The sequence below is a fragment of the Mycteria americana genome, chromosome 4 (assembly GCF_035582795.1).
Source record: "Mycteria americana isolate JAX WOST 10 ecotype Jacksonville Zoo and Gardens chromosome 4, USCA_MyAme_1.0, whole genome shotgun sequence".
Classification (NCBI taxonomy): Eukaryota; Metazoa; Chordata; class Aves; order Ciconiiformes; family Ciconiidae; genus Mycteria; species Mycteria americana.
This window is the reverse complement of record NC_134368.1, coordinates 19,978,531-19,994,164: the sequence shown is the minus strand read 5'-3', so window position 1 is coordinate 19,994,164 and position 15,634 is coordinate 19,978,531. Positions and strand designations below refer to the sequence as shown.

The window sequence follows — 15,634 nt, the reverse complement described above, 5'->3', positions numbered from 1 at the left end:
AGGGAAGGTATATTTAACTGCATATTAGATTACCTGTATGTATATCAAAAGGAGAAAAAAAAAAAAAAAAGAAGGAGATTCTCATGGCTTGTTTACTGTGCTTGAGGAACCTGAGTTTAGTCACAGCTTTCTTGTAAAGTCCTAGCCTTCCCTCGAGATTATTATCCTTACTGTGCTTTGGCATCCATCTGTAACACTGGAGTAATACTAACTCCTTCCTTTCATCTCCACTTCTCTGCTGTGCCTTGGAAGAAGAGTCAGAATTAGCCATAGGTGCTGTAGCCCTACACCTCTGAGAAAACTGTTTACTTTGCCCATACTTGAGGAGGCAGATCCCAGACAGCGGATCCCCACGTGCTTATTTGTCTAGTCACTGCCAGCCATGAGGTCCACTTTTGGGAGCAATGGCAGCCGCCTTCTTTGCAGCACCGCCACCACAAGCTCTGCTTTCCAGTTTTCTGCTCTCGGCTCTGAGTAAGTGCAACTGTCACAAAACTAGTAAATATTGGGTCTTTTAAAACAGTGTTTTCATTTTAACATTTTCAGCAGACCAATATTAATGAAAGCTGTTAATGAAAATGAATATGCCAGTTCAGGTGGCAAAGTTGCATGTACCCAAACACAACTTATATCAACCTTTTGGGTAAAGGCATGCAGATTGCAGGTGTTATGTTGCTGCTGCTGCTAAATTAGCCCGTTTTAGTCCCACATTGAAGGAGAGCTGGACCCACTGTCCTGAAAGCCATTTATAAGGTGGCTTAGAGGGGAAAGATATTTAGCCTTGTTTGGAACAAAGATTAAATGAGAGAAAGAAGAAGAATGTAAGGAGAAAGCTTGCAGCAAACAGAGGCAAAGATACCCAAGGAAAAGCGGCCTGCAGAAATGAAACTAATACAGTATTTAGGATGGAGTGATAAACCTTAGGTTTTCTGACAGAAGAAGTCTAAGCAGCTTTAGGGAGTCCAACCCTGAGCAAAAAAGGACAGAACAGTGACATGTGAACATTACACTGTATGGATTTATCCATCCACTGGAGAAGAAAAGGTACCTACATTATATCTGTTAGCCCCCTTACTTCATTCCACTGTTTTCAGTAATGATTACACCCATCATAATGCAAGTATACCTGGGGGACTTAGAAGTTGCTGCCAGTTCTCACATGATGCAATGATTTTTTTTAATCTTATCCAAGGAAAGAAAGAAAACTGAGCCCTTGGCAGTAATTGATTCCCACCGTGTGGGGGACAGTACTGTACCAGACAGGATTAAATTTGCTGCAGTTGTTCCCCTGCTCATTTCTGTTGCAATAGAGGCACTGTTTTTCTAATGTAAATTCCTTCTTAGATGCTAAATTATTAAGAGATTTAAAGAGTAAATCCTTAACCGCGAATAGCGTTGTGCGCTGCGAGCGACAATGCCAGTACTGCAAGCTGTTGTAGGCAGGCCAGTTACTGGCGTAAGGTACAGTTCAGTCCTGTGTTTAGGATTCGTGTATGTCACCGCTAATATTTTCCATGGAAAATACTTTGTTTAGTAAATATTAAGGAAGTGAGAAAGCACCCAAAATAATGAGCTTGCTTTTCCTGCTCCTTCTCAATCTGTCCTTTTCAATTTTGTTTTCCGAACGAGCCCACGTAATTAATAAGCCTTAAAGAATTTGAGACAGCATATTTGGGGTTTTGTTTAATTGCAAAAAAAGGACTCTTCATTCTCTGCCGGGTACAAAATGCTACGCGTTACTTGCCACATGCACCAGTCTGTGTCTCGGACCGTGTCTGAGTCTGTATCTCGCACTGCATCTGAGGCAGTTTTTCTACCCGGAGAAACTAAGGGCGAAGTTGGCAAGCCACGCCCTGGCAAACCCTTCTCTCCAGCACGGTTCGGGAAAGCCACGGGGCCACGAGGCGAGGGGTGGCGGGCCGCGGCTGCCTGTGAATCCGCCGTCCCATCGGCAGCGCTTTCCCCCCCGCCCCCTCGGAGCAGCCTCCCCGCCGGCCGCCGGGCCTGCGCCGGCCCCGCTGCGCGCCCGCTGCCCGCGTCTCCCCGGCAACGGGCTCTCCGCAGCCACGCGGCCCTGCTCCTGCCGGAGGGGCCGCCGCGCCCGGCACGGCCCGGCTCCGGGGACGCCCCCGGGCCACCTCGGGGGGGGCCGCGGGCGGGCGGCCCCCGCTTGCCGCATGGCTGCCTGCCTGTGGCGGAGCCGGGTAGCCCCGGCAGGCCGGAGCTGGTCCGCCTGCCTGTGCCGGGCTCTGCTCGGGTAGGCAGGATGTGTTCCCTGCCGCTCCCCTCCCGCTCGCCCCCTTCCCTGGCGGGAGCCTTCTGCGCCTAGTTTAATGGCTTTGCAAAGCAAGCCGGGCAGAAGAGCACTTTCCTCAGTGGCGGTGGTCAGACCATGACCTAACTCATCATGAACTTGGAAGGGCTTGAAATGATAGCAGTTTTGATCGTGATTGTGCTTTTTGTTAAAGTGTTGGAACAGTTTGGGCTGATTGAAGCAGGTTTAGAAGGTAAGGGAGTGCTTTTCAGTGGCTTGTCATTTTTCTGCTCTGCTTATTCTCTTGCGGCGAGGCCAGGGGCACCTGCGAGCGGCACGTAAGGCACTACCCGGGCCACCTCGGGAGCGACGTGCGCATCAGCGGCTGTGTGTGGTTGAGGTTTAAGTTGTGGTGATTTTCTCTCGCAGGAGAAATAAACTGGTATCCTGAATACTGCAGGTATAAACGTAGGTGTTAAGCAGAGAGAAATGCCTTAAAATCTGAACCTCTTATTCCTGTTTGAAGTCTGCGAATTTAAAGTAGTAGAGGTCAAAGCAGATTTCAGGATGTTAACATGCAAAAACGGTTATATTGCCTTAAAATTGTATTGTAATCTATGCAAAATTGGTTGGTGATCTATTCGTGTTAACATCGTCTGTACTGGGATTGTTATAATACCAGGATATATATTTCACAGCATTTAAAAACCTGCTGAATATTTAATTTACTGTTCATATTTTAAAATGTGCTTGAGGAAGAACTACAATACTCAGATTCCAAAATAAGCAACTTGAACATTCACTCAAGGCAATCAAGTTCAAGTTTTATTGCTACATGCTTTGTTTATCTTAGATCACCTCCTTTCTTCTTAGCAATATTGTTTGTGTATAAAGCAGTAAAAATGAAAAAAAAGCAGCCTACTGTATTTAAATGTGCTTTTTATTTGTAAAAGCTAGCGGAATATTGGGGTTTTTTACCTTATTTCTAAAAGTGCTGTTATTCTTACCATATGAAAAGTTAGTCTAAAAACCACTGATTGTAGCATGGTTGATAACGTAATGATATTCATTGCATCTCAGTGTTTTATTAGGTTCCAGACTGAAATGGTCTGTTTCTCAAATATTGAAGAAATATTGTATTCTCAAATCTTCCTGTAAGCTAGCATTTGAGTACAGTGTATATACTTATGCCTATGAAAAGGGGAACTTTGTTGACTGAGAGATTGTGGTTTCATGTGTTAACGAGTAAGAATATAAGCAAAATTTGCTCCTAGGAAAAGGTCGAATGTAATCCTGTTTATGTAACCCTTTCACGGAACGCAGTGATTTTAAATAAGGAAGTTCACTCAACTTTTTCTCTGTCTGTGGGGCTGTCTTGTGTGGACTTGCTCATATTGATCACAGAATCTGAAAACCCTGCAGGGACTCACAAAAATGTGTTATCAAGCGCATTTTTATAAAAAATTTATGTATCCATTAGAGTGCATTATATTGAGTTTAAATTACAACGGAGAGATTCCCTTCAAATGTATGAAATTCTGCTTTTCTTTTTGTTTTGTGTTCAGTTGTAAATTGAAATGTCAATCAACTTGAGAAATGTTACGATAAAAGTTATCTCTGGCATTAGAGGCTGCAGAGATTCAGAGAAAAATGCGGTATACACTTTTTAGGTTGGTCGGCAGGTTTGTGTGTGCTCTGTCGAGTCTGATTGTCACATCTGGTCGGGTTCCCTGGCAAAATTTAGCACTCGGTTGTTGTCTGTACTTGTTTTTATGGCTGGGGAAGCTGATAATGGAAAGACAATTAGAAATATAGTGAAGCTGCCTGTAAGTGTTTGTAAGAGTTCTGTTAAGTTTCTCGTGTAGCTGCCTGTTTTGTCTGCCTTACTGGCCAAAAGACTGGCAGGCTGCGTGTGCATGGAGTCTTAAAGTTTCTTCTTACCTAGTGTAGGACAGGTTTCCACATGCCAGCTAGATGAAACCGCAGGAGGACATATATACCCCATTACTCTGTGGTGTTCACCTGCTGTGAATGAGATAAAAGGCATGGTACATGGGAATCAAGTAATAGATATAAACAATGATGTATGAAAATGGGGCTTAGCTAAATTGCACAGACTTACGAATTTGTTTTCTCGTAGTTCAGGAACAGGGCAGATTTATTCCCCATTTTTTTCTTAAACTTGAGAATTAAAGATCTGAATTGATTACAATAGAAAAAAAGAAGATTTATACACTTTTACTAGGGAGTTGAAAAAATTGTTATAAGTATCAAGGCTATTCGTTTCCACCCAGGAATGAAAAATACATGCATCATAAAATTGTGCAAATGTTAGAGATGTTTTTAAGTAGAATGTTAAGAAAAAATGAATTTTGCAAGTGTATTTGGACTGTCCATGTGCTTTTCCAGAAATCGGTGAGGAAGTTGGTCGCAGTTTTCTGAAAATGTTGTTTGTTATAAGGACATTTGCAGTTGTCTGGTTTTGGATAGGTTATATCCCTTCTTTTTTTTTTTTTTTTCTCAAAGGTTAGTATGTTCCAGTGAACTCTTTTTGCATGTTTCATACAAACAAATAGTTTATGGCTTATAAAACACATCCTACGTCTATCTGGAAATCATCTACAGATTCAGTAATAATCTGTAACACCATGCACCCAAAGCAGGATGCTAAATCCGAACTCTCTAAATCATACTGAAGCTTTGGTAGAAATCTAGGTTTCAGAATTAGTCCTTATCGTAGTAACAAAAGCTTGAAGATAACTTGTCGTCCTTCCTACACTGGTTTATCATGATTCTGAACTTTGTGAACCACTTCCACATTAATTGGAAAGAATCGGGCAATTTATGTCAATCAATAGCAAAATCTCATTTTCCTCTTTTCAGTGTCATAATAACTATCATAAGTGTAAGTAACATTCTGCTTTCTTCAGGCTCTTCAATACAAATTATGTGTATAATAATAATAGTATGCTATTATTTTCATTATGAAAAGAATAAAATATTTTCTGAATAAAAATTGTATGTACTTGCTTATACTTATTTTCTGATGTACTGTACTCCCTCAGATAACAGTATGCTTTCTGTGGTTTTGCCTAGTTGCTTTCAACTGCTGAGTGATTCTGTTGTTGTTGGAGAAGAATTTTCCAATAGATGTTTTTAATATTGTATGACAGCTCTTAAAGTGATAAGTAACAGAATAGATTTATATACTTTTGTAGCTTGTGGCTTGCAGAGACTTTATCTCTAGGTTAAATATTATTTTATGATGTATTGCACTCACTTAGGTAACAGTATGCTTTCTGTGGTTTTTGCCTAGTTGCCTTTAACTGCTGAGTGGTTTTACTGTTGTTATAAAAGTATTTTCAAATAGATGTTTTTAATATTGTATGACAGCTCCTAAAGTGATAAGTAGCAGAACAGATTTATTCACTCTCATGGGTTGTGGATTGCACAGACTTTGTCTCTAGGTTAAATATTCAACTCTTCAAGAATTAGGTTATGTCCTCCTTAATAAACTTTACTGATTTTTTAAAACAGTAATGTATTAAGTGTAAGGAGTAATGTATTGATACCTAAGGAGGAAAGTTTGTTCACACCTAGATATAAAATTAAAATTAATCATATTTCTTGTATGGCAAGTGTTTCCAAAAGTCATTCACAATTAAAATGAGATACAAGAACTGAGCAAGTTGAATATACAGTATGTTAGCATCTTAAGATTATGCAATATTCAGGATATCAGTTTATATTATTTCAGTATACTTTTAGTACTTTTCTGAAAAGATTGTGATCTTCATACATAAGGTTCATATGAACTTGATTAAGATACGGAAGAGGTTTTGCATGTGAATATCTTCCTTGTATGTCAGTTATTCTGGGTAAATTGTTGGAGACAGAGTGGTTGAAGCATCATGAGATCAGCCCTTTCCTAAGTTAAAATGGTTTTGTCCTAATGTTTCTTTGGAAAGCTGGATTGATTTTCAAAAGCTAAATCACTTATTAATTAAATAAACAGCAAAGTAAACTGGTCTTCATCAATGTAAGCATTGAAACATACACCATTAGGGATAAGGTTCAGAGAAGAAATGTGAAGGATATAAGTGATCAAAAATATTTACCTAAGAATACCCTGTTTGTTAGGAAATACTCTTACAGCAGTTAGTACCTCTACAGGAAAAAAAAAGGCATAGAAGTAATCATATATGTTACTGTGAAATGTGGATTCCATGTTTCTATATTATTGATATCTATCTAATCTCCTTGCTTAGGAGCCCTCAGAGTGGCGGTAGTAGAACTTTACAGCTAAAATTGTAATAGTTGGGTTAAATTACTGAAACATTTGATTCCTCTAAAATGTTAAAGCAGCTTCTAATGCCATTTTAATAATCCTGGCTATTGACAGCTTCCCACTCAACAGAGCAAAACCATGGACACATAGGGAGTTGCTTGTGATATTTACAACTGTTTTTGGCAAGGACTGGATATGGCTGGAAACAAGGCTGAAGTTACTTGTGGTTGCTCTGAAATTAGCAGCCGCTGAAGCTGTTTTGGCATCCAGGCTATGATCTGCTGGGAATTTCAACATTTCCACCATGATGTCCCTCTTCCCAATGTTGTTCATGGATGGAAACAGAGGAATATTTATTTCAGAGGATTCATAATCACTAGCACGTCATACTAGAAATAGCTTGTAATAAACATAGGGGCTTTTCTGCCATTTTCTTAAGATCAGTCTTGATGTCAAAGAGAGTTATGCGCAGAATTACAAAGTACAAAAACAATCATGGACCAATATGTGAAATGATTATCTTGAGATGACAGTATGCAAAAGAAAAAGAGATGATAGAAATTTTAATAATAGAAATTTCAGGAATTCCTTAGAAGTAATTTGTTCAATTAAGTCTTTGTCTATAACAAGATAAATTGAATTAAAACAGCTGTTGTAACAACTGCTCAGATGTGAGCAAGTGAGCAGCAGATACGGAACTCCAGTGAAGTTTTCCTTGATCGAATGTTTCTGCTCGAACAGCACCAGCAAGTCATCTGTAGACAGCGGCATGTATGGTTGTTGGTTTGGAGCTATGCACGTGGGAGCACCTGACCAGGTTGTGCGTCCTGCATGACGGGTCAGCAGGCCACTACTGGGCAGAATGAATAAGAGGAAAGCTCTTCCCCTTCTGTTTTTTTCATACTAGAAGCCTCAAGTTCTGGATACAGTTTTAAAAAACAGAAATAGACAGGTAAGAAAAGGAACTTGCTAGCCAAGGGAATTTGTAATAAGTGCCTTCAGCCCTTAGTTGCCTGCTTTAAGCAGTCTGACACCTCCGAATCAGCTTCTGAAGGCTGGTCCGCTGTTGCTGAAAAACCTTCTAGTGTTCCCAGGTCAGTATCTGCTGAAGAGCTTCTTTTCTCAAGACTAATTGTCACTCCCAATGATAATGTGCTTGTCTAGTGTTTTACATCCACAGAGGTCAAACTAGGTAAATACTGTAACTGCAAATAAAGAGATGTCAAAGAAATAAATGGATAAAGAGCACTACACTCTGAGTTGTCAATACGATACCTTTTGCAAACTGACTAGTTTGTAATTAACCTTTTTCTAAAAAAGAACAAAAATATTAGACCCAAGTAAGCAGAGAGTTGGTCAGAGAACTCTCAGCTTTCCTCTGTGGTGGATAGTTGTGATGCAGTTCATGGACACAAGGGTCTCATTCCTGTTGCAGTTTGGTTATTAGTTATCTCATATAGAATGGGACTTGGAATAAATGCAAATTGTCTCATCTACTATGAAATGGAAGAATACTAGAACCTTATTGCTCGGTTTTACTCTTTGGTAATTTTAGGTGATAACCTAGAGAATTTTATGAGAATAACCTGGGTATGAGAAAGAGGTGGGATCCTGGTCTGTTTTATCTCTCCCAAGGAGACAACTTCTGATATTTACTTCCCCTACTTCCTACTGGCTACTCAATATAGAATTTATATTTTCAAAGTATCTGTTTTATTTATTTACTTGGAATAAGTAAATGCTGCATTCCTACTGTCAAAGAGCCACCATAAGCAAAGGAAAATTATATACCACACAGTATTCGCCTATCACTGTAAGCCTTTACTTTTACATATCGCCCACAAGGCTGAATTCCCTTTTAATGAAAATCTGTAAATGCCCTCTACTTACATTTATTGACCTCTTTTTTCACTTTTTCACTAGCTTAGCTATCAGTAAATGTAGGTGATACAATTCAAAACATGCACAATTACTACCAAGTTTTGAGAACTTTTATTACTTTTCAGTACTTAAGGCTGAAATAGCAAAAAAAAACCCCCTATGTCTTCTTTAATCATCAAAAAAACCCTTTAAATTGATGTTATGGATTTTTTTAAGCAAGATATTTAGAGCTAATTAGTTTCATGGTCTGCTGAGTAGAAGAGTAAACATTTTCTAAGAACACAGTTTTGTCAATGATTAGGGGAAAAATGGCATGCTGAACTTGGTAGGCAGAAGAAAATAACCTGAATAGTGAAATCAGGTGTACCCATTCTGTTTAGAAATATATTAGTGCTAATAATACTTTCTGCACTTTTTTTTTCTGTACAATTCAAAATGCTTTACAACAGTAGATAGAATTATCTCCTGATGTATGCAAATATATCAGGAAAATGAAGCCCGAGAGTAGTAAATTTCACAAGTTGATACATGAAGTAAAAAGGAGTTGGCAAATCATGTGCTTTACATTCCTGTATGCCACAGGGCAATAACTTTTATCCATTGGCTTTTTTGATGAACCTCATAGCATGTTTTGGGTAAACCATGAAATGCATTTGATGAAAGGAGAGACCAAGTGAGAACAAGTGATCTTTTTTATTTGGGATCTGTCCATTAAGGTCAGTGATATTCTCAAATTGTGAGAGCTACAAGCTTTCCAAAATTAGGTGGGGTCAATCCAAAACCTTGACATGTTCTGAAGATGACAAGGGAAGAAGGAGTAATTATTTCATTTCACCATTTCTTTCTTTTTGCTATTGTTAAAAAACAGTGTCTGATTCCATTTTTTTCCCCTTATCTTCACCTAGTGAGTCATGTTGTTTATTTCTCTGCATCACTCCCACATTTACTCTCCCTTTTAATTAGGCAGTATATATTTTCTGGCCGTTAGCTCTGTGTCGGTCATTTGGTACATGTCTCAGAAATCAGGAAGATCAACTGCATTTGCTATATTATCTCTATGACGCTATCCTTGTTAATATGCTTCCTTTTGTTCCTAATACGTTTTAGAAATAACCAACCCAAATATAAACTCTAAAAGTTTATGCCCAGCTCTTCAGGCCTTTCAATAATGAATTTTCTCCTTTGCCTTTAGTTTCCTATGTAAGTTTTCTGTACATCATAATTCATTCAGATTGTTATTTCCCTTTTCTCCATTATTACTCTCACATTTATAACTAATGTAGCTACTATACCACAGGAGGAAAATGAGTTTTTAACTAAAACTTCTCTCTTTATTGCCGGATTGCAACATTTTTGCCATCTAATGCATCTTCATATAGAATTCCTAATTTTTATTATATTTTCTATCTGGTTTTCCCATCAGTCACCTTCACTCAGAATATTCCTCAGCTTCGGAAAGTCAGGCTTTTTGACATATCAAGGATATATGGATTTAAATATACTAGATACGCATACTTTTAACTCAGACTACATTCATTTTGCTCACATAAAATGTAAAGAGATGCTCAGCTTTGGCCCTTATGCCCTTGTGTTAACTTCCAGTCCAGTTTTGACCTCATGTCTTTTTAGTCTAAAGATATTTAAAATATAGCATATAATATTTAGCTCAATGTCTCTTTTATTAGCAAATAGTAACTCCAAATTTTAGGAGCTTTATTTCATGTGGTTTCAAGCTGGTGTCTCCCTAACATCACGGATTACATATATCATTGTATTCTGTAGTTCGATAGGATTGCTGTGAAAACCCTTACTAGGTTTTGGTAGGTCCTTGCATTGTCATGATTATGAGCTTTGCATTGTGATTAACAGTCTGCTAGTTGCTTTGGCTAATCTCTGACCAATATACTATCATCTTCTGCACTTCACCGAGACTCCATGATCGATTCAGGTAGACCCATGTGGATCAACATCCCAATAATTACATTAAAAATGGCTTGTTTCCAGTTACTTTACCTTCTCATGCTCTTGCTCGTAGAGTAAGAAAGATTAGTTGAATTTTCCTGTTTTTTTTCAGTTGCCTGATGAGGTCAGTTACATTTGCTAAATCATTTTAGTCCTATGTGTTCTTATATCAAAGGTGAAAGATTAAGCAGCATCACTGAAAGTGTGCTAGACAGCTTTATTATTTAATATAATAGTTTGTATTTTCACATTGATCTGTGGTCTCTTCCTGAATTCTGCGCTTTATCTGAAGAAATTTTCTTCATATAAAATTACAAATGATTGTATATCTTCTTAGGGCTATAAAGAAGATCTTGTGTTTTAGCTTTTTTTTTTTATATAGGAGAGTTCTTCCTTTAGTTATCTGACCTATTTCTCTGGTAGCTATTGATGAATTGTTCAGCACCTGGTAGAAAATTCAGTCCAGACAGACTCAATGCTGCCTAAATCTAATGAGGCAGATTATTTAATCTGATACATCATCTCTGTTTTTGATTTCTGCAGTCATTTTCCCCAGTTGTATCTCTAGAAGTAATTTCTGATTGTAGTTGTCCAATCTTTATTTCTGATTAGTGTCATTTTCTGATAAAACTACAGAAGCATTAATATATATGCTTCTCCAGGCACATTTTCTTTTTTGGATCAATAGTCCAAAAATTACTCTTCTTCAAACAGACAGATAAAACTTGAATCATCCAAAGCAGGCCGCAACAGCTCTATTCTCATTGTTGATAATGTGAGTTAATGAAAGAAAAGAGATTAAATGGGGTGAATACTCATTTATTAATCAGATATTTATTTCCCAGTAGTTATAGCAAAGTTATTGTAGGAAATATTGTGTACTTTTACACAGAAGAAGTATGATTATAAGTTTAACACTCATTACTAACAACAAATTCTAATACAGAAAACTCCAACAAAATAAACCAGTAGGTCTGAAGCAGAAAAGAGAAAGGGTTATTAGAGAAGTGAATTGTTTAGGATGTGAAGAAGATATCTTCACTGGACATATGCATTATGATAATGCATAACACTCAGCAAATGTTGTAGGTGCATCAGAATAGACTCTTGTACTGCAGGCTCTACCCCAACATCAGGAAGGTTTGATAGGGAGGTATTGGCACAGACCTGATTCATCTTCCCTTTGCCTATACTTTGAGTAAATCTCATTTGGTTTCACCTTTTATGACAAACTTCACTTCCAAACTATGTTTTGTATAAATAGCTTTATTTAAATATCCCTGTTAGAGGGGAGCAGGATTGAGTTACATGAAATCCACCTGACTGTTTTTTTGGTCCCTCTATTACCCTTTTCCGTCAGACTGACAACCTTTTGTGTTCAGTGATGGCTTGCTCTGTTGATGGCTTGCAACCTTTTGTGTTCAGTGATGGCTTGTAAAGGCAATCCATGCTGTTACATAGACAGCTAAGAAGTTACATAATCTTGTGTTGAAATCATTGATGGGATTGACCAAATATAAAGGTATGTGTTTCTGTGCATGCGTGTGATGAGAGGGCAGAGAAAAAGTTCTGGATAAAGTCCTAATGACTCACAACCCAAAACTGTAAGATATATTACTTTCACAGTGAAGAAAAAGATGAGTTATATGCAGTATGTAAGGAGCGTCATAGCTCACAGTTGCGTGAATATTTGCCGGCACACTTATAAAAAGAGATGCCTTTTGGACCCCTTACATTATCCATACTCACTGTGTCTCTGACTTACCACAAATTAATAATTGATAAGAGACCTCTTCTTGTAGAAACTACTCTTCTAGCTGAGTCCTCAGGAATGCCACCATTTTTCTACCTAAACTATCCAATTTACATAAGTAGTTGTAAGCAATACCTATACTTTTGAATGCTTCAACTCATAGTTTAGCATCGTGCCTATATTACAGTATTGTCAAAACCCTGTTGTTACCAAGATTAGCATTTTCTTGAAAAACAGTCTGAGTCCACTAATGCATTATGAGGACACATATTGAAACATTCTTGTTACCTAGTTTACAAATATTTTAAAGCTAATGTAATACATTTCAAGGTTAATTGCTACTATTATCTCCATTTAGAAAACCATATGCCCTTTCTTGTATTAAATTATTATGCAAGTATGTGTGTATATCTGCTGTGCATTAGGAGTATTGGAGTAATTTTATGCAAAACTTTCTTTAACACCTTGACTGATAAGGTGAGACAGCATGGCACGTCAGTGAGGCCCAGAAATGAACTATTCTGCCCTCCCACCCTGCTTTTCAAAAGGCCTTTTCAGAAGATCAGACAGTCATCTTGCAACTCATGTTATTTGTTGCTTATCAGGGCCATTTTCCTGGAAAATACCTGGTCAAGGATTTCAAATGCAGCAAACAAGCCATCTACAAGTTGATCTGTTCTTTTGGTAGCAGAAGGTCATACTCAATCAGCATTTTTTCTAACTGTGCCTCTACCAAGTAATGGGGTGGCTGTAGGTCGCCAGGAAAGACAATTGCTGCTGGTGGAAAAAATCATCTATATACAGCCACCTCTTGCCTGTGTCTGAGGAGCTTTCAGGAACAACAGAAACAAGGCACAGCCTACATAAGTTTCTCTGATGGTGGCGGCCCATGCTTATCTATTGCGCTTAAAAAGCAGGCAGGGATTTATCTTGTAGTGCATGTATAGTGAACCTGACATTTCTGGAAAGTCCAAATTTGTGCAGATAATCCATAATGCTCATGTGCAGTAACTCTGTTTCCTTGGAGGATGAGACCATATTCTGCCATTATACAAGGGGGTAGTCTGTCCACTTGGAAAGAAATCTATCATCTGAGTAAAGTCCTTGACTATTTTTTCATTAGAAAGAACTTTTTTTTCACACTGAGTCAAATTTTATTTAGCCTTAGGGTATACATGTTAAATATTTAAAATATATTAACATGCCATCTGAATTGCCTCCTTTGAAGTCTGAGATTTAAATTTACATTTGCAAGACAGCAAGTACCTGTACTCTCAAAAAAATGTTTGGCACTGAACACCTAGCACCTCCCAAGGACAGGAGGTGCACTGGAGGTCTGCCTTGCTTCATTTGTAACTTGCAGCTGGTGATAAAAGGAATTTTACACAGTTTGAGTTTTCTAAATTTTTAATATATTTGAACAAAAATTACTTTAATATGTTCATTATGTATATTTGATATGACGTCAATCTAGATTGTTTTAACTAATTTTAAGACTTTTAAAACTTATTTTGCAAATAAAAGTCCTGCTCTTACACAAACGTGGCAATGTATAAATGCCATGCTTGAAAACCGTTTGGGATTTGAAGACACGTTAGAGCTCTTTCCCTCTTACTTATCGTCACAAAGCTTAGAGTTCACATTCTGGCAAATTTTAAGGCTGGATAAGTAATATGCTATGAATCAGGTTACCAGAACACGAGTAATTGTTTTCAGAAGTAGAGAGGTATAACTAAAGGCAGAATATGATGCTGAAATTGTTGTTTAGCAAGTTGGCAGTTGAGATACAATGAAATGTAGTTCATTTGCCCACAATCAAAATTGCTTTAATAGTTCAGCAATAATAAAAATGTCATTAAGACAGGAAGAAATTTTCAGTCAGCTCAGATGCTGACCCATTCAGTGAGAAGATATCACCTTTGAATTATCATTCCAAAAATCATAATAATCTGCTAAAAGTCATACTTTAAATGTTACTTATTTTTCTCTTTGCTTCCTTACCATTCTCTTACAGGACTATTTTAAGAAGCAATCGCTTTCTGAATGTTAGAATTTTTTGCCTGAGCCAATAATTAATAGACCTAAAACATTCCTATTTAAAAAAGTAATCTCACTGTAAAAACCCAAGTTAAAGATTCATCCCGATATCATTTGACAAGCTGGCCCAGCGTTTAATTACTTGCAATGTTAGAAATGTGCATCCTCTTTTGGCTTTTGTCACTGTTTAGCTCAAGAGCTACCTATGTAATACCTTTGCCTATTCTTTGCTAGATTTAAAGTACTAAGTAGCATCAGATATCTTTAATCTTTGTAGATTAATTTTTAATCTGTGTTTAGGAACTTCTTCACCTTTTCCTCTTAAAAACTAAGTAAGTAAAACTATTTTAACACTTTATCATTTGTTTTCCAGATTAAAAATAAGTTTTGTGGTACTTTTCTGAACCTTTTTCAGTTTTTAATAAACTTTTTAGAGGATTGTTATTCAAACTGGACACAGGATTCAAAACTGTTCTCAGACAGGTCAGAGGTAAGAGGTAATATCCCTGCCTTGCCCATACTTGATAATTTACCTGAGCATTAATTAGCTCATCTTATACTTTCGTGTAAAATAGAGATATTCACATTAGTGATTCTACACAGAACTAATGACAAGGGTGAATTCCTGTCTTTTCCATTAGAAGAGTTCATTAGAAAATCTTTGGTAATTTTATCCTTTTCCTTTGAAATAACCATATTAAAGATGTGACCTTCTGTTGTGAAGCCTGATATGGATTAGTACAAGTGTACCACCTCCTGTGGTTTTGTTCATCTTAAATTAGCCTACCATAAAAAGTGAAATAACATGTTAAATTAGGAGTGCTGCTTCAGGACTGTTCCATTTGTTATTGGGTTATCAAACTAACTTTTAGAAAAAATTTCTGCAGTTATTTTTCTTTATGAATATAGGTGAGTATAAAGATGTATTTTTTTCCTCTTTAGAAGATCCCCATTCCTCCTATTTTTATGTTTTTTGTTCCTTCTTGAAGATTTGTTACTCTAGGAATTTTCCTTCTGATTACAAACCTGCAGTATCACTACTCTTAATTTATAGAGAGATATTTTTGGAGTTAGCAAAAATGATAAAATGTAACTTTTCATGCACAGATTTTTATTTTTCTGAAGTTCTGTAGTGAATATTTATTGCAGTGATGAAGTAACAAATTCAATATTGGTATATTTTCTATATTCACTAACATTTTTAGACATCACTGTGTTATGTGGATGTATAGAATCAAGAAGTATAGAAATATAGTTCCAAGTACCATGTTCAAGGCCTTGTGCTGTCAGTATCACTACTCGGATTAAAGCAGATTTCTTTTTTTCTTGGGGGGGGAGCTTTTTCTATTATAATTGAATAACAGTGATGAAACTATAACTTTTTGTTATTATAGTATTCAATGCTTTCCATTGTTTAAAATATGATGGTCTCAGTAACCAAGTACATGGTTATTTGGAT

At 37.2% G+C, this 15,634-nt stretch overlaps 1 protein-coding gene across 2 annotated transcripts in view; it reads left to right on the top strand.

The window, feature by feature from the left end:
- The window catches only part of KCNIP4 (potassium voltage-gated channel interacting protein 4), a 360,997-nt gene that overhangs the window by 123,281 nt on the left and 222,082 nt on the right, over positions 1-15,634 (top strand). Inside the window, exon 1 of one of the 2 annotated variants that reach the window (XM_075499183.1) lies at positions 2,408-2,507. The exons of the other annotated variant lie outside the window; for it this stretch is intronic. Within the exon in view, the coding sequence (XP_075355298.1) occupies positions 2,408-2,507 (100 nt within the window). Of the gene's footprint in view, positions 1-2,407; positions 2,508-15,634 lie in introns of those variants that run through there. 2 annotated transcript variants of the gene reach the window in all.